The 25838-nt window shown below is 34.6% G+C and overlaps 1 protein-coding gene across 2 annotated transcripts in view; it reads right to left on the reverse strand.

The window, feature by feature from the left end:
• C1H21orf91 (chromosome 1 C21orf91 homolog) overlaps positions 1-25838 on the reverse strand; it is a 51637-nt gene that overhangs the window by 20120 nt on the left and 5679 nt on the right. The window contains exons 3-5 of one of the 2 annotated variants that reach the window (XM_045540480.1): positions 5713-6249; positions 4262-4324; positions 2539-2889 (exon numbers count right to left, since the gene is read on the reverse strand). In XM_045540480.1, the coding sequence (XP_045396436.1) occupies positions 2723-2889; positions 4262-4324; positions 5713-6249 (767 nt within the window). In that variant the 3' untranslated portion in view covers positions 2539-2722. Of the gene's footprint in view, positions 1-2538; positions 2890-4261; positions 4325-5712; positions 6250-25838 lie in introns of those variants that run through there. The other variant, XM_045540481.1, reaches the window with a different exon arrangement.

Raw genomic sequence — 25838 nt, forward strand, 5'->3', positions numbered from 1 at the left:
TTAAAAACTTCAATCTTTAAAGAGAACAATCTTGTGTAGTCAAAATCCTTTTGACTTTTGATTTTTTAAACTCAATTTAAATTGACTAATTGTGAAATCTAATGTGAAAAATATTAGTCTTATTTCACTCCCCTTAATCATATAAGCTCTGAAAATGTCAGTAATTGCAGATTGGCAGTCTATTTTTGTTTTTTCCATTTTTGCAACTCAATCAGTATATGAGATCTTCTTCTAAACTCCCTCAGAAATTAACAACTGTACAGAACAGCCAAGTATGAAGACCAGTATTTGTGGTATTTCATGTTCCCTCAAGTTAGAACTGAACTCTGTCCCTGATTCTTATTTTTGCATATACAATAACTGCACATTCAATCAAGACAACTATTAATAACATAGGAATTTATAGTAAGTTTACCAAATACTTGGATTAAACCGCTGTGCAAAATACTTCAAGAAAAAACATTTTTTTAATAGAGATTCATCCAAATAAAGTACCAGTGTGAGTACCAGCACCTCAGATATTTTTAAAGAGCACCTTTCCTTTGAAGAGCTTAAGAAGAAATATCTGAATGGAATAAATCAGAGTCCCCAGTTAAGACCTTAAGTATATGCACAATCCCATCTAACTGTTTCAAACTCATTAGTAAAGCTACATATTTGCCAGAAAACTCCTTAAGAGTTAAGCAAATACTTTCTTTGGATAACACTGTTGTATTTGTGATTGCACCATATGGCTCGTACTCTGGAAATATGCTCCTACTACTGACATCAAATGCAACACTTCCCAAACTTTTATGACTGTCACTAAGTCATCTAAACAGAAGTCCAAATGTGTGCAAGCACACTGGCTAGTAACATTCTTACTGAATTATGCCAAAAAAAGAATAAAGTCAAGTTTGAAATGTGACCAGAATAACTAAGCACTAAGATACTTACTGGCATAATCAGGAAATGTATTTATCCAACTTGTAAATTTGGATATCTTGATATTGCACACAGTCAATTTAAAGCTTATCAAAACTAAGGCAATGTATCCCTACTACCTGGATTTTAAATTCATTTTTGATAAATGAGAGAAACTGAAAGCATTTTTCAAAAGTGCCCTTCAAAAAGCAATTATGTTATACTTAAAAAAAAATATCAAGGGGATATCCAATTAATACCCTATGGCCAATTTAAGACATTTTAGCACTACAAAACATTGTTTTCAACTAGACTTAAGTGTTTCTTTGCTTTGTCAAATACTGTTCAAGACTAACCCAAGCCAAGGTAGGCTGCCAAATTTAAGGCAAAAGTCATTCATATCTTCATGCATAAAGCTGCCAAGTTACTGGGCTTTTCTGTAGATTCTTTCAAGCAAAGAATCTACCTCATAAATACATTCTAAATACCAGTTGAAAACAGAATTTAGAGCCCATTTTAATTCTGCATTGGTTGTAGTGTTTACTACAATAGATTATTAAAACTTAATCTAGCTTTTGAGACAATCTGTTAGTTAAAAATTCTTTGGAAACATCCTAGGCAACTTATAAGAATATACTTTTAAACAAGGGCTCTTTTTTTTTTTAAATTAGGAATTTTGCTTTTCTTCTGTCAAGCAATCTTTTCTTTCTTTTTAGATCTAAAGTTTAGAAAACTATCTCACAATGCTTTCTTTGAGCACAGTATCAATAATGGTGATAACAATTTAGACAGTTTAAGTATTCTTGAGTTTTTACCCCAAGTAGCATACAGAATAATTTTAATTTTTTTCAAAGATAGAACAATTTCACAGCACATCCAATTTGAAGATTGATATTATATTTGACTTGAAAGTGAGGCTTGACTTATTCTGTCCAAATTCTAACACATCAAAATCATTAAAATGAAACTAATAATGAAGTAGAAGAGGTTTTCATTTCTGTGGAGACAAGCTGACATACAAAAACTAGATTAGCCTTTTCTTCCTGAACTAACTCAGAACTGCTTTTGTTAGAAAAAAATAATGTATTTTATTTACTTGGATACTTGCTTTAAAAAGTTATTAATTCCTCTTTCCTAAGAGTTAGTTATTAGAAGTTAAAACAATTCAACTAAATAGATTTCTACTCCAAAATACATTTATCTTTGGAAAGCAAAACAATAGTTGTAAAAACAGTGTTAAGAGAATAAAATGAAGTGACCTGAAATATGGGTGAATATATTCACACATGAAAGTGTAAATATACAGAGCCATTCAAATACATTTAGAAAGAGAATGGCAAAGTACCTAAAATAGCATTTTATATATAAAATTTTTATATTAAAATATTGCTCATAAGAGGTGATATTATGAATTCTATTTCCCTCTTAAAAATTATCTTTAGTAATTTAGAATAATCTAAGGAGTCTGTTAATCTTCTGTTGTTTTGATAGGTAAATTACATTAAAATGTTTAATAAAATCACACTGTAACATTATATTTAAGTAGTCACGTGTGGTAAAAGTTAGGGAGGGGCATCTAGTAATTATGGGGAAAAGGATTCCCAAAATGAAACAAAATGATTAACCCTAGAAAACTAGAGTATAATGATCTGCTTTATTTGACAAAGATGTTAAATACTGCCTGATATGCTTTGCAAATATAATGACCATAAAAAATGGACCACAACCTTCTTCAAACTTCTTCAAATCCTGGCCACAACCCAAGTTTGCATGCCTGGCAGACCAATAAAGGGAAGAACATATGAAGTCTAAGTTTAGTTCAGTTGTTCATGGGTAGGTGTGACTTCATTCCTGTTCGCCCCACTTGCAGACATGGTAACTTGGAATAGTTCTTGAGAAGTTGTTCAATGGCAACATGGCGGACATGGAGCTCTGAGGCCAAAGAATCTTTTTCTTGTACTTGGTGTGTTAACTCTTCAAAAACTTCTGTAAAAATTTAAAAAGCAGTTTCATTTTAGCACACAGAAAGAGAATGCTATGATTTGTATTTCAAGTACTCTAACTGCAATGAATACACTGGGCAAATTTTCACAGTAAAACTGATTGGACACCAAAGAAACGGTTGTGTTTTCTACAAAGTCTATCAGTTCTGATCATCCACAGGAAGTCTGTATACTTTACACAGCCAATTAGAATACTGTATCCTTCTTCTCCATCAAGTGAAACCTAAGAATCATAAGCAAGGACTACAGAGATGCACAGCAGAAATTGTGGTTACCACTACAGCTGAGCCACTTTTCTCAATTAGAATCTATAAATAGGTTCAATCAATATTTAATAAAATTTATGGATAAGTAAGTGCTATTAGTATCCAGGTCTGGAAATCCTTCTAAGAGGCTTTGGAATCAGGCTGCCAGGATTTTTGAATCTTGCTCCTACTCTTATGTGCCTTAGGGCAAGCAACTTGAACTTGTTCTTTCAATTTCCTTTTACGTACAACATTGATAATGATAGTCAACACTTCACAGGGTTACTGTAAAGATTAAATGAGCTATACTTGTAAAGTACATAGAATAAATACTTGATATATGTAAGTTGCTATTACTACTATTATTATGAGAGGCTGTGTGGTCAAGACAGACCACTAGCTTTGGAGTTAAAACGACAGGGGTGAAAATCCTTGATCTGCTTTTAGCTGGATGCATGATCTTTGTAAGCAACTTAAATGTTTCTGAAGTGTGTAATTTCCTTACCTAAATGGGAATATGTTGTAAAAAAAAAAATAAAAGTATATAATTGGGGAATTTGAACATTAACTATTAGTGTTGATGTTTTAATGATTTATTAGCTTTTTAAAAGATTGTGATTGTTTTTAGTTATTTTTTAGAGAAAATATTGAAATATCTATGGACAAAATAACATATCATCTGAGATTTGTTTCAAAATAATCCATGTTGGAGATGGGAGTAGGCTGAGGGGAATGGATGCAAGTAGAAATGAAGAATAATAAGCTATGCTTTTGATAACAGTTGAAGCTGGTGAAGGCAGCTCAAGGAGCTCACTGTATCAGTCACTACTATGGTATATGTTTGAAACTGTTCATAATTCAAGCAAAAACAGGCCTAATACCTTAAAGAGTTATTAGGGAGCACCTGGCACAATAGTAGGCAGTCAATAAAATGTTAGTAAGAGATACAGATTAAGTTCTTTCTTATTGTTTTTGCTCTGGAAACTCTAACAGTTTCAAATATCTCATTTCCAAATTTAAATGGAGACAAAGCTAATGCTACGCTGTATCACAGGTGGTTTTTCTATATTGAAATGTTCACGCACAAAAAAAGTTGAGACTGATTCTTACCCTGGATTTGCTGTAGGAGCTTTGTATTCAGTTGCTCTACTTCACCAAGAGTCATTGAATTCACTGAAACATGAAAATATATTCATTGTCACCACAACAATTTGGGAAAATAAGCTGCTTACATCACTCACACAATATCCTATTACAAAATTTGCACTTATCTGCCAATACAACACTCAGCAGTACTCCAAGATTCATCCATTAGCTCTCAGCTTGGAGCAGAAGTTTTCAAATCCTGACCACAACCCACAGTAAGAAACATATTTTACATCACTCCCAGTATACTACCACCCCCAAACTGAAACAAGTTTCACCAAAAAATACCTAGAAGCAGGTCCGATGAATTCTGGTATCTCCTGTTTCAGTTCTTAAAAAGTGCAAGTCACTACTCATCAGGATGATTTTGATTAAGCATTATATAGTTCATGACCTGGAGTTTGAAAATCACTACTTTAAAGTAGTGTGGAAATAGTTTAAAAAAATCAATTTATCTAGTTATACAACTTAAGATAACTTACATGTGGAATCAAGATGTATAAAAAGATGCTGAAGCTAAAATCACATTATTTCAAGTCAATTAAAATTACCTCAGCTTCTGTGAGGTTTGTAGAAATAGATGCAGACAGAATGAATCACGTTTTCTAACTTTAAAATAAATGTACTTATTACCTTTGGCCTTCCGTAAAATGTCAGATTTCTGCTTTTGAAATGTCATCCCCAATTAGTCTTGTAGGGATTAGCAACGTGACAATGTCTATTAGCCAATAGTCGAGGCTATTCTAAACTATATGAATCCTGAATTTTCCAATTCACACTTTGCTGATGCCATTCAGTTTAATCATTTAAAATGGCAAAACAAACCTTGGGACTGCTGAACTTCAAATCTTAGGACATATTCAAGAGTATTCCAGAGAATGGATGGTTTTAAGATATTTCACTATTGCTAAGGTGAACCTGTCGTTTAATTTTCTCTTTTTGTTTTTTTTTGAGACAGAGTCTCACTCTGTTGCCTGGGCTAGAGTGCTGTGGCGTCAGCCTAGCTCACAGCAACCTCAAACTCCTGGGCTCAAGCAATCCTACTGCCTCAGCCTCCCGAGTAGCTGGGACTACAGGCATGCGCCGCCATGCCCAGCTAATTTTTTCTATATATATTTTTATATGTCCACATAATTTCTTTCTATTTTTAGTAGAGATGGGGGGTGGTCTTGCTCTTGCTCAGGCTGGTCTCGAACTCCTGAGCTCAAACAATCCACCCGCCTTGGCCTCCCAGAGTGCTAAGATTACAGGCGTGAACCACCGCACCCGGCCTGAACCTGTCATTTAAATACTAGGCTTACTAAATCTATGATTCTACATCAAAATTCTTGACACATCACACACATATAAAAATGTTAAAAAAAATAATACAAGCCAAATCATTCAACTTTTGCTTTTCCCCTCATTTTACTTACGTTCCTCTCTGCTATAATGAGGATGCTGGGTCTGGACATCAGCCTGTGGACTAGAGATTGTCTCTTCTTTTTTCTGTGCCTGCTTGTGACTGTGGGGCCATATTACACTGTTATGGCAAAAAGTGGCACCTGAATCTTGTAACATAGCAAGTCCAAAGTCTGTATTTTCCCCCTGCTCCAAAATTCTTTGTGTACAGTTTGAGATGCCACCTGTACTTCCATCTATCCATTTTGCAGAATACTTTGGTACTTGGGAGTCAAACTGTGGGAGTAACTTTTTATCTGGCTTATGCCTGAAATTAAACAGGTGATGCTGGGGGTTTTTAGAACATTCGGAATCTGAATCCAGATCCTTATTTTGTGCATACTGTACAATCCAGTTTATCTTCTTACTCAAAATGGTTTTAACTTCTTCATAAGTACTTTTTGAAAGCTTAGATCGAGGACAATCCTGGTTTGCAATTAAATGGTATTTTTCAAAGCAGTCTTTGTGGCCCCTTAATGATCTGGTGTGCAAGAGATTAGATTTTGGTACCCCTATAATAAAAAAAGAGAAACAAAAGATTTGAGAACATTTTGTTTTTTATAAGTTGCTTTACGAACACACAAATCTTAGTAAAACACAGAGTCCCTGATAATTTGTAAATTAGAAGAAAAATGCTAAAGAATATTAGTATTAACATAAAATGTGGCCTAATAATTTCTGCTTCAGTTTAATTATGTATTCAGTAATATTAAATTCTTATGACTACCAAAGCCTTTCTAAGAACTTAATGATTCAATTTTAACCTTAGTCCAGACACATGTTATTGCATACAATATAAATAAGTGCTACTGAACCCAGCCATTTACCTTTACAGACTTTTGGCCTTTACATTACTATGCTTTCTTCACTAATCATCCTAGAGTACACACTTGCAAAAATTTCTATTGAGCCTTACGGCTCAATAACAGAAATGCTCAACAAGTTTTTATTTTCTAACAAAAACACAGCAAATCACATTCTTACATTGTTAGTTACGTTTTTACTGGAGAAAGATAAACCAGAACTAGAAAAATACACATTAATAAAAACCTTGAAAAGTCAATGAACTGTTTAGATTTATTTTTTAAGAAAATGAAAGCATCTAATGTTTTTTACATTTCCATTTTATATACCCACTAAAGCTTTACCAGGACAATTTTATCTTCTAGAAGAAATGCATTACACACAATTATTTTTCATATAGCAGTAAATTCGATCTGCCAAGATACAAGAACCAGTGTAATTCAACTCACAAATATTCATTACATACCATAAATGGAAATATTCATATTGTACTTTTATTTCCCCCAACTTCCTAGCTTAAATATGCTGTTAATTGTTTTTTAAAATATAGAATATACTTTCAAATATATATCAAAATATAGAATACATTCGTACGTTTTCCTAAGTCTAAGCCATATTATTGAAAAGTCAAACAGCAATGCTTTTATACTGTAGGTGAATCAGGGATGTGGAGCTGGAATTAATGCCTGCCAGAACTAACCCGTGTAAATCTGCTTAGTTTTTTAAATAGAGTAAGTGGAGAGCCACTCAGATGCTAGGTTTAAAAAAATGTTTTAGTTGATACATCAGAAAAAAACACATCTTGTATTCATCCTTTGCTTTAAAAATGATAACAATTATTTTATCAACTGAACTATAAATTCTGGCTAGCAGTAAGATAATGATGTATTTGTACTTTAGTTAGTGGTATATAATCAAGTATTAATTTTGTTCTAAAAAGATATAATATCAGCCAATGGTGGGACTTGGTGAGTCCCAAGTTTTTTTTTTTTTTTTTTTTGAGACAGGGTCTCACTCTGTTGCCTAGGCTAAAGTGCAATGGTGTCATCATGGCTCACTGCAACCTCAAACTCCTGGGCTCATGCAATCCTCCTGCCTCAGCATCCTGAGTAGCTGGGACTACAGGTGTGCGCCACCAGACTGGCTAATTTAAAAAAAAATTTTGGTAGACACAGGGTCTCCCTATGTTGCTCAGGGTGATCTTGAACTCCTAGATTCAAGCGATGCTCCCACCTTGGCCTTCCAAAGTGCTAGGATTACAGGTGTAAGCCACTGTGCCTGGCCATAAAGCCAAGTGTTAAATTGTTTATTAGTTCTCTCAAAAGTTACTGTAAGCTATGTGAGCATACTCCAGAACACCAACATTAGTAGCATATGTGAACAATTGCTCTCGTGAGGTAGACTCAAGTATCTCAGCCTTTTTTCTTCCACTGAGCATCAAAATTGTTTGAAACTTAAACAGAATTTCATACAGATTTGTCACTTTGTTCCTTGTACTGCAATTTTATGTATGTATGTATCTCTACCAGTTATTGTCTGATTAGGTCAAATTTCTAGCAACACTAAAATACTTAAATGTAAAATCTTAAAGCTTTATTTGATAATAAAGTGTACCTATCCAAAACTGGGTAAATTAACATAAAAATGGAGTTCACAAGCCTTGCTTATTAAAATAAAAATATTAAAGTTTTGTTATTACATATGTTTTAGATCATTAACAAGATCAAATATTAGTTATTACAAGTTATACATCAAATAAAAAATAGTTCTATTCTGCTGTTTGATTCCCATGTTTACTTCTCTGGAAAACAGAGGTAGGCATTTGAAATTTGCTTACTTTACTAACAAAATTTTATCAAAGAGCTTCCCTTATTCTCTGCAAACGTTTTTAGGTCTCATAGCCAACAGATGGCTAGTTAATCCCTCAAAACAGTCAATGGTCTCACTCTCAGTCCACTGCTATAGCTCTAATATATATAGCAATGATTTAGTTGAATATAGTAAATTATAAATTTCTCTTTCAGTTTATGTGAAAGAAAATTCTTCAGCATATAAAAAAGGTTCTAAATAGGCAACAGAAAGTAGTTAACACTGTTAAATTTGGGGGGGTTTACAGTATTCACATATTAATAGAAACTTCAGAAATTATATTATGATAAAAAAGTAATTACATTATATTAAAACTAATTTCCTGATGTACTCCAGAGGTTCAACAACACGTCAATAAAAGATATCTAAGAATAATATAGATTTTTAAAGCTCAATAATTTTTATCCAATGTTTCTTCTTAATGATTTGTGTAAAATAACTTTTCCTTCTCCAGAAATAATTTCTCTTAACCTGTACTTTAATCCCCAAACCAATAATAGGAACCAAGATAAGCACAAAATTATTTAAGTCATCTTCTGAAATCAACAGCAAATCACAGAACTACAATGGTCAATTTACTGTAAAAATACATAAATGTAAAATAAATTTCAAATTCTTTCAGACATTCAGGAGAAAAATCCCCTATAAATATGAGATGAAAAAAGTGTCATGGGCAAGAAGAGTTCTGAATATACATTTAGTACAGCTTTCTATTGGACATTTCCACTTGGATGTCCCGACAGGCTCCTCAAACTTAACTCTAACGAAACAAAACTGCTCTTCCTCCATTCTCCCCACTGAGACCCCAAACCTGATCCTCTTTACTCCATCCTCTTACTGAGTCTGGCCTCACCAACTGTTCAGGAAGAAAACCCGAGTGTTGTCGAGAGCTCCTTTCTCCCCCCAGTCCCAGATGTTTTGCTATCCATTTTAATAGATTTCCCCTCCCTCCCACAGAATCCAGCATTTACTACATCTGAAATCCTTCTGTTTCACTCTATTACCACTCCCACTACAAATCTGGGTCATCATCATCATCTCCTGTCTAGTTCTCATTTCTTCTAAGAAGCCTTCTCTAACCAATGTATCTGGGTTAATATATCACGCCAGATTTTACAATTGCCTCTTTACTGGTCTGTATCTCTCAAGAGAACGTAAGTTCTGTTAAAAAAAAAAAGGGACCATAACTATCTTACTCATATGCATCCTCACTGTATAGTGCCTGGCACATAGCTGGTACTCAAGAAAAGGAAGTTAAATGCATAAAAGAAATTTAAAACTATATTTTCAAAAAACCCCAAAATGTACCAATTATCACTAGAGGCCTACTGAAATGCTGTTTTGCCCATCCTTACAAACGATGCTGCTCAGAGGATAATTAAAGGCATCTTTTGGTGAAATTACTCCTATATTTTGTCTAATGGGCAATTAGTCTAAAGAACTGATGAGTAGCACTGATACAGAAATGGCATTCCTATGATATCATTCAATCTGCCAAGGAAAATTATAAATTTCTACTCAATTATGTATTTTTAAAATAGAAATTGATAGATAGCAAATACACAAGAAGGCTGATTTATGTAAACTGCAGTTCATTCATCTAGATCTGTACCTCTGATTTCCTTAACTAGGTCTGTTATAATAAAACTTAATAACCTGAGTTTTAAAGTTCAATTTGACAATATTTGTTTTATAAATACACTTCACGCAGTAGCAGAGAAAACAAAAAATTCAAAAATATAATATACTGCTTCATATACTTGAACAAAATTACTTTTTAATCTAGAAAAAAAGTGAGTAGCTCACTTAATTTGTATCAGCAATATACATATCATTTTATACTCTTGAAGTGATTTTGTTTTTTCCACCTCATCAGTCCAAATTAAAATAGGAGAAAGAACCATTGCTATTATCAGAGATTCCAGTGAGTTTCTCAACTGACTTTTCAATTTTATTTGCATTTACAAGTGTAAACAGCTCTGAGCACTAATTTGTTTCCTACACAGCTTTTGAAAGGGAATGAATCTAAATGCAATTAAATTAGTTGATGCTTCTGAAGGAGCTGATTTATAAGGGTTTCCTAACCAGTTCAACAAAGACTGCACTACAATTTCCTTGTTATAAAAATTTTGAATGCCTGTATAATTGACATCCTGTTAGGAAAACATAATTTAAAACATACTTCAAAGATGTCCATGTCACCTTTTTGGGTCATAAGGTCATCATTATTAGAAAACCAAGACCTTAATTGGTGACTATAATTGTTAATTTAATTTTATTTTTTAAAAGTATGAGTTTCTTTTGGATACAGGCTATTTGGCAACTTTTATAAACTGTATGAACAGTGGTATTTTAAAAAGTTAAGCTGTTCCTATTGAATAGTTTTCTTTTATCTTTTCCTACTTTTATTCCATTCTTCTATGTACTTTAAAACTCACCCCCTAACCCATCTGGCATGCTCTCCACACTTCTATTCTTTAATTTCCTCTTTAGGATAAATTTTATTTAAGAAAACTTGGTTAAACCCATAAAAGAGCAAAATCTAATCAAACGTAGACGTTTTCTCTAGCTACCACTGTGACCCTTTTATTGATTGACTGATTGAGGCAGGGGTCTTGCACTTCTGGGCTCAAGCCATCCTCCCACCTGAGTCTCCTGAGTAGCTGGGATTACAAGTGTGTGCCACTGCTCCTGGCTTGTCACTCTTTTAAAATAAGGGTATTTCCAAGATTATATTTAATTTGCCTATCATAGTAACACAATTTTTTTTCTAACAAAGATGACATTCCAAATGGCACTTAAAAAAAAAGCCACAAATACCAAAACACCTAAGTTCTACTACACATCCCATCTCTGCTTTACCCCTAGCCTTCTGAAGAAGACCTTATTTATGCCTTGGTGGCAAGCTAAGCAATCTTTTCCTGATGATTCACCAGCTGGTCCTGTCAAACAACGCTGTCTCTCAGCTACACTGATGCTGCATGGCTTTATACTTCACACATTCTTGAATCATATCATCTGTCTGCCTCATGCATGTTTAGTCACTGTCAATTAGACAAAACTTTATTTTGAATTTCATTACATATTGCATTTCCTAATAAAAGAAATGGCTTTATATGATGCTCCATAGGGAGAGCAAATTTAATATCATCAGTAGTTGGATGTAAACTTGTAATATGAACCATCACATCAGTAGGTGACTGGAAAGTACTAAGAGCAGGCACCTCAACTTTTACCTCAAACTTAGAGCAGAATTAGAGATCTGGCAGTATGGGTTTTCCAAATGGTGAGTTTGTGTGCTCTTTCTTAATCTTTAAATAAGGCAAAAAAATTAAGTTATGATTCAAGTTCCAGGTTGTTAACATGCTGTGAAAAATTTATAAGCATATTGCCTTCAAATATGACAAACATTTGTGCAAGAATTCAGGCAGTATTGCTTCAAAATCTTTTTCAAGGAGGCTCATATTTTTCCTAGCTTAAATAATTTTCAAAGATTTAAGGTATTTTTCTTTTTGTGATGATTTTATCTTGGTTGCTAAGAAGGGAGTATAAATATCTGCATATGTATGTGTTGCCCATATTAAATAGTAGTAATCTTTTGCTTCTTTAAGCAGGTGTTAACTGTAAAAATGGGAGGACAGCCAAACTCTATCAGGAAAGACTGAAAAGATTGAAATGTCACTTTTTTGTTTTTGAGGAGCAGATAAACCACTCCTGATAAAAGGAAAAGCTCTGTAACCAGAGGTGGCACACAAACAGACTGAAGGCTAGATCTGTAACACAGACAAATAGGTGTTGTTTAGCCTACAAATGTTTCAAAGAGGAAAAAAAATTAGATGCACATACAATTTTCAATTTCTTGGTTTCTCTTAAAAACAAAATCAGAGGATCTGACAGCAACAAGCTAATACACAGAGCATGTACTTTTCAATTCACAATAGTTCTTATCATTCTCTTAATGAATGCACATGTACTTGTGACCTCCCAGGCTCCAAAGCCATGTCAGGTCACTTGTACTAAGACTGTGCATTGACTGGATTGTGCAGTGTAAATACTGCTTGTCCCAGTCATGCTTTGACACCCAATTCAACTAGACTACTATGCATTTGATGAGTAAGCAGTACCAAGCCGTGATTCAAGAAGAGTTATTACCATTATATCTATTGTCAATCACTGCCACTTAGTGAGAAGATGCTCTGACTGTCTATACTGTCATGCAACTAAGATGGGACATTAGATTAAAGGTGAGAAGGCAAGGATGGAGAGGTGGAATATTTGCTTCCTTCCCACACCCACAATAGGACAGGCTTCTGCCTCTTAGAAATTATCATCAGTTATCCTATGTCTTAGAGAGTACTGGTGATAAAGAGTGCCTCATTTCCTTCCCCTTGTGCCTTTAGCCAGCTCAGGAGCCACTCTGAAGACTAAATAGAGTCTGCCATGTTCAAGTACTCAACATACTGTTTAAAAATAAAAGGTAATTGCTTATCTCTGCATTGGTAGCAGATGGAATTACTGGCAACCACACTAAGCCAATACACAGATGGGTTCACACCAACTTGTTTTTCCACATTTTGAGAATTACTGCCCTAAAGAAAGATATATCAACAGGTGGTCTTTAGACAGCAGATTTCAGCTTAGAGATGTTTATGCCATTTTAAAGTTTTGTATGTGCTAAGAATTTAGCAGTTAATCAAAGCAGCTTAATCCAATAAATGAATTATACGAGCAAATTTCAGTGAGCTAGAAGTTCAGAAAGATAATATTAAAACATAAACTCAACCTCAACCAAGAAAGCCAAAGCAGAACTGAGATCTTGTATTGATAGCACATATACATTGCAATTACTTGTCAAAAAGAAAACCTCTCTTACTGCATTCTACTTTTTCATTCTAACAGTTGGAAAGTTGGGGAAACACACCTACATAACCAACTGTTTATTACTAAAAGGGTACAAAAAATAACAATCCACACTCAATTCTACTGCCTAATTTAGCTACCTGTTTTTTTTAATAGCAATGTTCAATAGAACTTTCTGTGATGACGAACATGTTTTGTATCTGAGCTTCCAATACAGGGCTATTCAGCATTTGAAATGCAGCTACTGTGACGGAGGAACTAACATTTTTAATTTAGTTTTAATTAATTTTAATTTGAATGACCACTTTATGGCTAGTCCACTGAACTGGACAGGGCAGCTTGTCCATAGGTAACTGATTAAGCAAAAAGGTACTTGGAAAAAGAACATTGATAGACACCATCAACATTTCTTGTGAAACCTTACTGATGTATTAATATAGGATACTAAGGTTACAGTAGCACAAAATATAAAAAGCTAAATTTGTTTTTTTGATACATTAAAATATATCAAGTTTAGACTATAAATTTTAAGTGGCACAACTAAAGTTATATTAATATTATAAAAAGTTTTAAGCCAATAATCCAATTGACCCAAATAACCCTCTACTTGTTACATTTTTTCCCTCAAGGACTTTAATTGAATGTACTGACATTTATTCTAAAAAATTTTTTGTGCATGAAGTTGTCATAACAGACTCCTAAAAAGCTACTCAAATTAAATATGATTAATAGCTTTAAAAATCCACTTGCATGTGACATATGAAGACACCAACTTGCAGGAAAAACATAAAACTTTCCTAATGACAGACGAGATTAAAAAGATAAATGTTACCAAAAAAAAAGAGACAGCCTGAAAAAAATGCCTTCATAATAATAACCAGATGAATGGGACACACCATTATGACAAACAAATTAAGGGTTTGAAAACAAGAAATGTGGTAACTCCATTTCTTGGCTCTTCATGTCCTGAATTGCCAATCTGCCCATGTAAGGTTCTGACTGAGAAACTAATCTTTTTTCTTACAAATAATAAAAATAAAATGAAAAGCTGACCTGCAATTATAACCCATCAGTTCTGCAACTCAACTTCTCTGCATATATTTAAATCACTGTTTCTGAAATTCTAGTTAACTATTTCTTAAATTTTTTTTACAGCATCTAATAGACATATACTAGCTAGTGAATTTGAGACATTTATAATTCAATTACTACTGTAGGCAGTAGATGGTAAAAATGAAGGCTAATTTGAGAAACAATCACCAACCATTTGATAAGAAAACTAAAGCTAAAACAAGAGAAAGCAATAATTGATGAATTATATTGCAACATGCTAAAACAGATATAAGAAATTACAGTTCAAACTAATGTGGACTATTAATACATAAATGTAGTATTATACCAATACACATACTAGCCGATCTACTCTCCAATCACATTTCTACAAGCGTTTTTTTTAAAAATGATGCTACTATACACAGAGACAAGGATAGGAAGCTACTGTCAGGGCAACATACTAATACCTAGGAGCCTAAATTCTATCTCAAGTTGACGTTTGTTAATATCCTTAAATACTGTGACTATTTGTCATAATTGCATCATAGAAATTTTAGAGTAAAAGAACTCTGATCTAAACAAAGAGGTTAGAGAACTAAGGTATAATAAAATTTTTCCATAATGAAATAGTTTTCTAAATGACAGATTGCTGGGATAACATGGCATCAATTCAGTAGTAATGGAAGACACGAAAATAAATGATAGGACTGCAAATTGGGACATGCCTTTGACCCATAGTCTACCTCTGTGAATTTAAGCTACATGCAATGGGAATTTAATCAGACAAGCAAAAAAGATGAATGTATAGGAACATTTTAGTGCTGGTAAATTGGAAGCTAAACGTTCATTGATGTGATACTGCGTAAACAAATTATGGTACAACAGGATGCAACCTTAAAAAAAACTGACGTGGTTAAAGTTTTACCTACTAACGTGAAAAAGATATTCCTAGTATATTAAATGAAAAGGCTGGTTATTAAATGGCGTATTCAGCTTGATTCCATTTTTTAAACACAAATGTTTAAACAGAAAAATGTTTTAAAAACATTTTTACCCCATCCCCACATGCCTTACTGCAGAAAACCTTTAACACCACACCAAAAATATTAAGAGAATATTAGTAAATAGGTGGGATTATGAATCTTAATAATCTTTTTACTTCCTGTATTTTGATTTTCTTATAGGTATAGTTTGCTTTTTCAATGAAAAAAAGGAAACTACTAGGAAAAACAAAATCTTTTACAATTTTAAGTAGTGAAAATTTAAAACATTAAAAAAATTCCTCTGAAGAAATACATTTTGGTTTGGGAAAGAACATAGAGTTCTTGAGTCCAAGACAAATTAGACTTTAGGTACTGTACTGTATGTTCCAATGAACCAAGTGAAACAGAGAAGATTAAGATATTAAAATGGTAAAAGATACACATTCCTAAAACATCCTAAAATTCTGAATATTTTTTAGATTATGAGAATTCTCTTAGGCTAACAATGTATCTAGCAATTTAAAATACTTAACACTCAAATGACAGCGGCATCCCCTCCACCCCCAGTAAAATCACAACCACAGTGGAGTTTTATCTGGCAATCCTTGTTGGAGACGCAAAGACTGCAAAAGCAGTGGGGGAAATACGTAGATAAGTGAACAAAATTCACATCGTTTGATTAAAGAAAAACAAAAAAACCAACTGTGGTGAAAGGATTTGCTGGGCACGTACTGTATGCGGAAACGAGGGAAGCTAGAGCAGAAAAACCTATTGAAAACCACATCACAGGTCAACTCAGGATACAAATCAAACCTCCTCAATGTACACAGAATATTAACTTATTTTGTTAATGAAGACACTATTTAACATACAAACCAATCATAGTAATACCTTCAGTAGTATTTTATCTTTTCAGATGAGATAAAAACAAAACCCTTCTGTATTTCAATTTAAATACTAACATTAGTATCACATACTGTATTTACCTATATTTACTTATATAGGCTTCCTAGATTCATCCCCTTTTCTCATCCTCATAGCCCGGTGGCATAGGCAATGATGTTATTTATCAACCCCTCTCATTTAATACTCTCCAAGTTAGTCAGTTGCATACAAGGAGGAAGGAAAGTAAATAATGTTTAGGACACAGGGTACCAGATAATCAGAGGCATATAAGTAATGAGACAGGGAGGGCATGACTGGCTGTAGATTGCCTTTGGAGAGGTAAGAAAAGATAAAGGTGGCCAGTTAAGCAGGTATCTAGTAATGAAATGTCTTACATGTCATGTTAGGGAGTTAATTAACTTTAAGAAAATGGGAAGGAACCACTGGAAGAAAATGAATGGCATGATCAGATTTGTATTTTAAAGACCCTCCGGAGGTACTGAGGGAGAAGACCTGTAGTGGGGGGTAGGGATGGGGGAGAGGAGATTAAGTCTACGAAACCAATTACAAACCAATTACGTGGTTCTTGAAGTGATATAGATAAGAAGGAATAATGGTCTGGACTTAGATATAGCAGAGGGAATGACAAGTAGAGAATAGATTGCAATCAGGACTCAGACAGACTACATGACAAAGAGGGTAGGCAGGCGGGAAGTAGTGAGGGTGAGAGAGCTGAGGCTAGCATACAGCTCAATTTGCCTTTGCGAATTGGAAAACCATCTCTGACGAGGCACACACCTTGGAAAGCAGAGCTTAGGCTACATTTCAGCCCTAACTCATTGCTGCACCTATACAACTCTACATGGTAAGTGCTAAAGAACTTGGTCCTTCTATCACCTGCATAGGAGTCAGCTGGAATTCTTGTTAAAATGCAAATTCCTAGACTTAACCCTAGACCTCTAGTGAATCAAAATCTCCGAGAGATGTGGCCTGTAGTTCCATGTGAACCAATGATGAAGAAAACATAAAATGGGTACGTATATGGAAGTAAGGAGACACGTTTAGTTCAAGAAACTTAAGTTCAAGACACCTGCGTAATATCTACACGGAGATGTCTAGCAGGTTGGCTATAAGGGTAGAGAGCTTAGAAGAAAGATTTGTCCTGGCAGTATGTTTGTGTAGTTCCCGCTTAAGTTTACTAGCTTATAGATGTATAGTTGAAGCCACGGCAGTGACAAAAACCCATAAAGTGCAGTATGAGAAGAAAAAGACAGACAAAAACAGAGGGACTTGCAGTAAGCAACGAACCTGGGAAGATGACAGAAAAGTGGGCAGCAGTAAGAGGCCAGAGCTACCTCATCACAGGAGCCAGGGAGTTGAGTATTTCAAGAAAGAGGGAAATGTTAAATGTCAGACTATGAAGTTGCAAGAACATGAAACTATTGCATTGATAGCTAGGTCGTCACTAGTGAAAGCAAAAGATGCTTGCAAATTAAAAGAGGCTGAAGAATAGTGAGAGAGAGAAGAGACTTCGAATGAACACTGCTCTTTCAAGAGCTATGTTTTAAGGGAAAGAGAGAAAAGGTTTTCCTTGATTTTTTCTTTTCTTTTAACTACGGGAGATATGAACATTTTTGCTACTCTAATCTTGCTTTTTGGCCAATCTGCCAGGTTACATAGAAGATAACTGTAGGCTGGCAAGCTGATGAGTCAGTAGAAAGTACAACAAATGCAGGAAGAGTGTAAATAGATGAATTAAGAAGAGTGGGAAGTGAAAAAGACAGAAGCTACAAGAAGCATGAAATTAAATTGTTCTATATTCAGTCTCAACAACTGAGAATTGTGAGATTTTTCATTTCTTTTCCAAGATACTTATGACATATTTATCCAATGTATTTGGCTAATAAATATGCTGGTAATTAAAAACTGATTTTTCTGGAGAACTTTCTGATATATTATGTGGGAATTATATGTTATCTTTACTGTGTTTATTCTACTTTGTAGTAAAAATAGAGCCAAAATGTTGATTGATCAGGATAAACTGAAAATAATCTGTTCAGTCAAATTAACATGTTCAAAATTATGAAGATATTTTTAATAATAAATAACAGAAATGTTCCCAGGGTAAAAATACTATTAACAGTGTTAGTAAGGAAGAAGAATACAAAACTTTAAAATATTTTCCATTGTTCTATTAATAAATACTTAAAGACAGAAATATAAAAGTATGAGCAAAAGAGTAATTTCATGCTAATTTTGAACCATTGCTCCCTAATAACACAACCAAATTTCTTCAACATATAGATTCTATTTTTGGAACAGACTAGAAATTATCATTTATTACATTCATGGTAGATATTATTCTACCAGTCATTATGAGTTTAAGATAGATATTAAAAATGTCATTAATATTTACATAGCACTTTAGACTGGAAGGTACTTTTAATGTCTTATCTTCATAAAAGCAAATAATCCTATATTACCTTCCAATACACTAAATATAATCTATTTATTCTATTGTCTTTTCCTGCCTCTCATGTAAGCATCATGATTAAAGGGATTTGTTTTTAACTGCCTTATCTCCAGATACTAGAACAACTTCTGACACATAACAGCTGCTCAATTAATATTTATTGAACAAATGTGCTTAAAAGTTGCTATGAACCCAACTATACAGCTGTAATTCTGAGATTTAGATTGGTGGGTACACACAAATCATTATTTTGCCTATTACACAGTTGAGACAGTAATGGCAGAGAGCTACCAGAAATAGATACCACTAGGTTAAAATTATTTGTAAATAAGATACTATTTCATTGTTAAAACTGTAAGCCCAAACCTCAGTGTTTAATAGGTTTATCCCCCTTATCAAATCCCTAACAAATGGCACACCAAATTAGATTAGAATTCAAAAAAATTTTTAATGGATACGTAACAGTTGTACATATTTATAAGGTGATGTTTTGATACAAGCATACAATGTATAATGATCAGATCAGGGTAAGTAGTGTATCAATTACGTCAAACATTTATTATTTCATTGTGTAGAAGGACACTTTATCGAGTCAGGGGATCAAAGTTTTTCCCACCACAGCATCTGGCTGGATTAGAATAATTTAAATCCACTCTAACTAAAACTATAGTTGATAACATTTTGGTAACTTCACAACTTTACTTAGCTACTTTGATTTCAATCACTTACACATTTTGCATGTATTACCTTATTTGAAATTCATACTTAATGTTCCTTTCCTATATAATAGAGATTAAATATAATAGTAAAATCACCTTTCAACCTCTAAAGTACTATACAAATATAAAGTTATTTTGTCTTTATATTATATTCAGTAATAAATATTAGAAAATTTTATTTCTGAAGTGTCAGAGGAACAATATTTCTAAGTATGTCCCAAGTATTCTTTTTTTTTTTTTATTTCAGCTCTTCATGGGGGTACAAAAGCTCAGGTTATATACATTGCCCGTGTCCCGCCCATCCGCCTGAGTCAGAGGCTCAAGCGTGTCCATTCTCCAGACAGTGCGCCTGGCTAAGTATTCTTAAAATGTTCTAGTGATGTAGTCAAGTTTAATGTTCACTATCTTCTAAAATTCAGAAACTAGAAAGCTCAACATAAACAACTCGTTTTCTACTCTCACTCTCTTGAAAATTGTCCCAGGCTCAGCTATCGAGGCTGATGAGCATAAGGGAGACAGTGTGCAATTTCAGGATCGGTGCTGCCATCTTTACTTGTGCTTGCGCTGTCTGCTTCTACTCACTTATAATCCGATTCTCTCTCTCGAAAGAAAGATTAATCAGGATAAATATGCCAGTCTTCATTATTTGGATAGCTGGAAGGACAGAGAGCAGTGTTAGAACCACTGCTGCACTACCAGCTGCCATCTGCATGGTTCTTTAGCCAATGTCAATCTACAGCCCAACTTCCTTACACCCTTGTGGGCAACGACCAGCAACAAGGCCGACTTATGTGTTTCTCTCCTCTCTCTGATTATCATGAATCCGAGACTTCTCAAAACTGTATTATCGTGGCAGATTATTGTTTAGATTACAATCTATATGGACAGTACACCATCCTACTTTCTTAGGTCATCAGGAATGAATATTTTGGGGTATTTCACAGAACTGTATTATCCTGGGTAGAAATTATTTTTAAAAATTAAGCATCTCTTGAGATCCGAAATTTGTTCCTTGCTTGAATAACACATTCACATTTGTGTAATTCATTTCCAACCTCGCCTAAAAGCTACTTAATAGCTCCTAAATTCTTAGGAGCTCCTGTAATTATCTTTGGAAGTAGAAATGATTTAGGCACTTGGGCTTTCTGAAATCAGAGACCCTGGGTTTGAACTTCTAAGCTGTGTGATTTTGGACTAGTTATCCAGACTTTCTACTCACCTTCCTTATTCATCAAATTGGGGTAACATAGCACCTACCTCAAACAGTTGTATTAAGAATAACAGAATAATTACCCTTTATTTCTGGGCAGCTGGTTTTTCTTTAGCAACTCTCCAGTAATTGTATCTTTTACTGAGAATGATAATTTTGACATATTTAAAGATTTTCAATCTAGATTTATTTCCATATATCTCACAAAACATTTAATCTTTGTCAGAATATCGAGATAAATGAACTATGATTTTGAACCAGAATGTCGTTTTTAAGTATTCCAAGAAATCTTTTTTATTTATAACTATGATGTTCTTATTATCTGGGTTATATATTCCATTTACTCGTTTTCAACTTTTAAGTCACCAATTTAAAGAACATATTTTTATCACTGATTTAAAAGACACTCAGGATCATCACCATTAAGTATACACTACCCTACTGTGGTGTCTAGAAAGAGTTACGGTGCTGAGCCTAAGAAATATTGATTTATAGAAATGCCGTCTATATTTTTAGAGACAGAAATGATTTCAGGAGTCTTTCAAGGCTTTGCCCTGAAGGAAAATGTAAACGTGTTAGTTCGCATATCAAAAGCTGCCTGAGGCGAGGCATCTTAACGGTCAGTAGCAGCTGCTTTCCAAAGTGATGCTGCAGTCTCAAGCCTGTGGTTCTCACCTGCTTTAAAAGACAAAGCAGGTCTTGCATGGAGCCACAGTATGGTGAGCTGATCAACAAAGACAGGCCACCAGAGATGAGAGCTGATCATAAATGAGAGCTGATCAATAAGATATGCTGCCCGAGCTGGGGCCCAGACGGAACCATGCGGTTAAAGTTAATAGCATAAGGGACAGCTCATGTTTGACTTCTAAAATCTCTATTCTAATACAAAATAACCAGAGCCACGATGTCTCTGTTTTTGCTAAAGTGATAGCTTTATCTTAAAACTTAGAAGTTTGCCCTAAGAAGATTTTATAACTCATTGTTCACCTAGATAGAGTTAGTTAAGGGATCTGTAGAAGCCTTTTGAAAGACTCTGAACATAAACCAAACTACCTGTTATTATGTAAATCCTGTTACCCCTGGCAACCAAAACTCTGTACACTATAAATACCTGTGTGAAACTTCAGTCAGGGTTGCACCTCTAACAGGAAAGGGGTGTAACCCTCCGAGTACCCTCCTTATCTATCTTCATAAATCTGTTCTTTATAAACTATATTTTTGCTTCTGTATATTATTTTTATTTCTGTTTCCTACTATTTTTTCATCCTTTGCAATGACCCCTGTCTGAGGGACCTGAACTTTTGCTGGGAGCGTAGCTAACTCCCCACATTACGGTGTGTAAAATGAATCTAGAAACTCCCATTCTAAAACACAGCCTTGTCAGTATTTGTTGTGTGTTTGGTGCAAAGTACTACGTTTTTTAACCTCCCAATTAAATAAGATAACCAAATATTACTGTATTAGTGACTATATTTTTCTTTTGAATATGAGACAAAGCTCTTTTATTAGTAAGATTCATAAAACTTTTAATAAACTCCAGAAAGATCTCATGAAATTTTGTGAATGGGCAGAAAAGTAGAAGGGTTTCACTGTAGGCAAGTTTACAGGTAAAAAAACATAAAGGCAGTTCTCTAAAGTCTCTTTTAGATTAATTCATTAACCAACCAAATATTCATTTGTTATTCCTTGCTAGTCCTTGCACTATTGCTGATTATACAGTAGTAAATAATATACTAGCATATATACTATACACTACTACCAGGGGTGGGGAACCTGCAGACTTGGGGCCACATGTGGATCTTCTGGATCCTTGAGTGTGGCCTTTTGAATGACTCCAAATTTTACAGAACAAATCCTTTTATTAAACGGATTTGTTCTGTGAAGTTTGAATTCAGTCAAGGGGCCACGTATGTGGCCCTGGCAGGAGTTAATCCATGTCCTTACAGAATTACATATAGGAGGGCACTACATAAACATACAAGCAAATTACTACAGTAATAAGTTTGTAACAAGTGCCATGAAGAAAAGAGTGCAATGAGGAAGAGAACATTGTGGGGGGGTAGGGGTGTTGATAGGGAAAAAAAACGAAGAGCAGGAAGGCTGCTTTGAGAGAAGCAACTTTTTAAGAAGTTGCTCAGAGAGATTTTTTCTGTGGACCTACGCTGCACGTGGTATTTTAGCTAGGCATGTAAGTCTTTATTTTCTTCACACTTCACTTCCAACCCCAATATTTTTGGTTGCAAGAGATTTTGGGGGTGGTGAAGATTCACTTATTTTTTCATTCTGAAATGAGATATGGGGTATAAATAATAACAGTTTAGTTTTAGACATGCAGTTTGAGGTACTCATGGGCTGTATTAGTAAAGATGTCTAAATTTAGTCACATATATATAAATGTACAGCTTGAGGGGAGAAAGGGGAGGAGGAGATCTGCTAGTTATTAGCATGTCCAAGGTCATGAAAAACCAAGGCAAGTAAGCATGGAAGGCCTAGGACAGAACATGCCAACATTATTTAGAAAAACAAAAAAAGAAACTATTAAAGGAGACTAAGACTAATCAGACACTAGAAAACCAATGAGTGAGGGCCACTATCATGGAGGATGTGGTCTACAATGTAAACTTGGGAAAGGTCAAAGAAATGTTCATTTCCCACAGTAGTTACAGGCATCAGAGAGCTGGATTTGAAGCCCTCTGTGTCTCTTACTACGGACACGACTTTTGGACAACTTTGGTCTTAGTGCCTTTGTTTCACCACATACAAATGGAGACAATATTATTACTTATTTAGCCTTGATGGGAGGGCTCTAGAAATATTAGCTACAATAAATGCTCAATCATACTTAATCAGTTCACAAAGTACAGGTTTCTAATCTTCCTGTTCATCTCTACAGGCATTTTAGCTACAATCACTAAATGGGATGGAGTAAATATTAATCATTTCCTATTTACACATTAGATCGGCATACACCTCTTGCTAAATTGACAGAATATATGTAACTTGTCCAAGTTCACACATAAATAGGATTCAAATCTGGACAGTGTGGCTCTGAAGTGTGTGCCCCGACCTAGAGCTTTTGTACCTCAATGGCACAGAATTAGGAACCTGTGCTCACCGTCATTATGCTTCAATTACTCTGCAGCTGCATTCTGAGCATCAAAAGCAAACAAAAATCTGAGCTCCATTAGCTTATACTGCCAAATATTCTTGGATCAAACAGCAACAACTGGAGTTGAGCCTTTTGAATTAGATTCCGGCACAGTAATTTCAAGATTAAGAAGTAAAATACGAAGCTGTTCTCACTGGTAACATTAGGAAACCAGTATGACAGTATTAACTTAGGTATCTCGCCAAGGAAACCCAACTAGCACATTCAGGGTCAAAATTCAAGACTGGTCCTTGTGTTTAATCACTGTAGCACTGGCAGATATGCTCAGCTGCAGAAAATAAGTCTTCCATGTTAAGGTATTGAAGGTAGAATTACCACGTTAATTTATCACGAACAGAGGCTGGGAGAAGTAGAGAGGAGCTTTTCTAAGTTTATAACATATTAACTTGCTTAATCACACAAGCTTCTAACAGAATGAAAAAAATCTGGGACCTCTTTATGAGCAGTACTTTTAATCATTACATGTTATGTACTCAGATGGGTCAGAAACTTGAAAAGTCTTACAGCTTTCTGGCAATGAATCCACATGAGTGAGGTCTGGTTACATGGCCATCCTCAGAATACAATCCCTTATTTTGCTACAATGCCTTCCAGTTCAAATACCAGGATTAGAAGATTCACCAGAGCATTCCTTATTAGTCCTTGTAGCTCAAATAGTTTACTCGATGGAGTATAACCTTTAATTACTAAAATGGCCTCTCTGTGGCCCATTTTGCTAGTTGCCTACTCACTATCCATTGTTCCTTTCTGTGTAAAATGCTGACTTTATTTGAAGCAGCTTCTTTTGAATATAAGGGCAGTGAAATGAACAGAAAATTTGTTAGGTGGAACTTCAAGGAAAAACTCCTTTTAGATGCAGGAGACTGTGATATGCATCACCTTCTGTCAGATATATTTTCCTTTCTGTCTTGGAATAAGTAAGCAATAGCTGGAGTTCCAGCAGCCACTTTGGCTTACGAGGTGACTATGAAGATGGAAACTATGTGCTAAGGAAGGTAGAATAGAAAAACAAAAGCAGCTTTATTTCACCATGATATTTAATATTCCTGTTATATATAGCCACACCTAATTTCTAACAGATATATCTTCACAACCAAAATTTGTGTATGACCTACACTTTAATCTTACCCTAGACTTCAGAAAGTCTAACGATGTTAGAAAGCATAACAAAATTAAGAGGCACGGAAAGCTGGAAGTAACTGAAGTAACTAAAAAGAAGCCACCATAATTAGGACAGCGATAAAAATCAGGAACGTGGCTCCTCATATATGGATTGTTAGCTAAATCGCAAGTCTTTACCAGATGGTGTTAGCCTAGCTTCAACTATATTTCTTTTAAAATATTCTCTAATTTAAATAAAACTTATCACCCATTAAGCCCATTTTCCACTCACCCATCCCTAGTCCTGTCCAAATGAAGTTTTACTATCAGAGCCATTTGAAAAAATTATTCAAATTTGTTTAAATTGACATTCAGGGGCAGCTAAGGAAAAAAAAATTAACCTTTATTTCTAAGTCACTATGGTTTGAATGTGTCCCAAAAGTTCATGTTTTGGAAACTTAATTCAACAGTGTTAGGAGGTGGGGCCTAAGAGGTGATGAGGTCATGAGAGCTTTGCTCTCCTGTCTGGATTAATATCATTATCATGGAGTGGGTGAGTTACCCTGAGAGAACTTTTCATAACAAACTACCTTCATTTGTCATAAAAGTGAGTTTGGTTCTCTCTTTTTGCCATGGGATGATGTAGCACAAAGGCACTCAGTAGATGCGGGCCCCCAGAACTTGGACTTCTAGCCTCCAAGACTGTAAGAAATAAATTTCTGTTCTTTATAAATTACCCAGTCTCAGGTATTGTTATAGCAGCATAAAACTGACTAACACACAAGCATATCAAGAATCTCCAAGCTAAAGTTCAGAAGTCACATTAGGCTTTACACTTGAAAGTGTAACTAATACATGATGTTTGCCAATATGGGATGGGAAACGAGAAATAGGCTAATCCCAGATTGAGTTGGCTATTTATAGCTTCCCTATTATATGTGGTGGGATCAGTTACTTAAGTGGAAATATGTTCAT

Source organism: Lemur catta, chromosome 1, assembly GCF_020740605.2.
Source record: "Lemur catta isolate mLemCat1 chromosome 1, mLemCat1.pri, whole genome shotgun sequence".
NCBI classification, from domain to species: Eukaryota; Metazoa; Chordata; class Mammalia; order Primates; family Lemuridae; genus Lemur; species Lemur catta.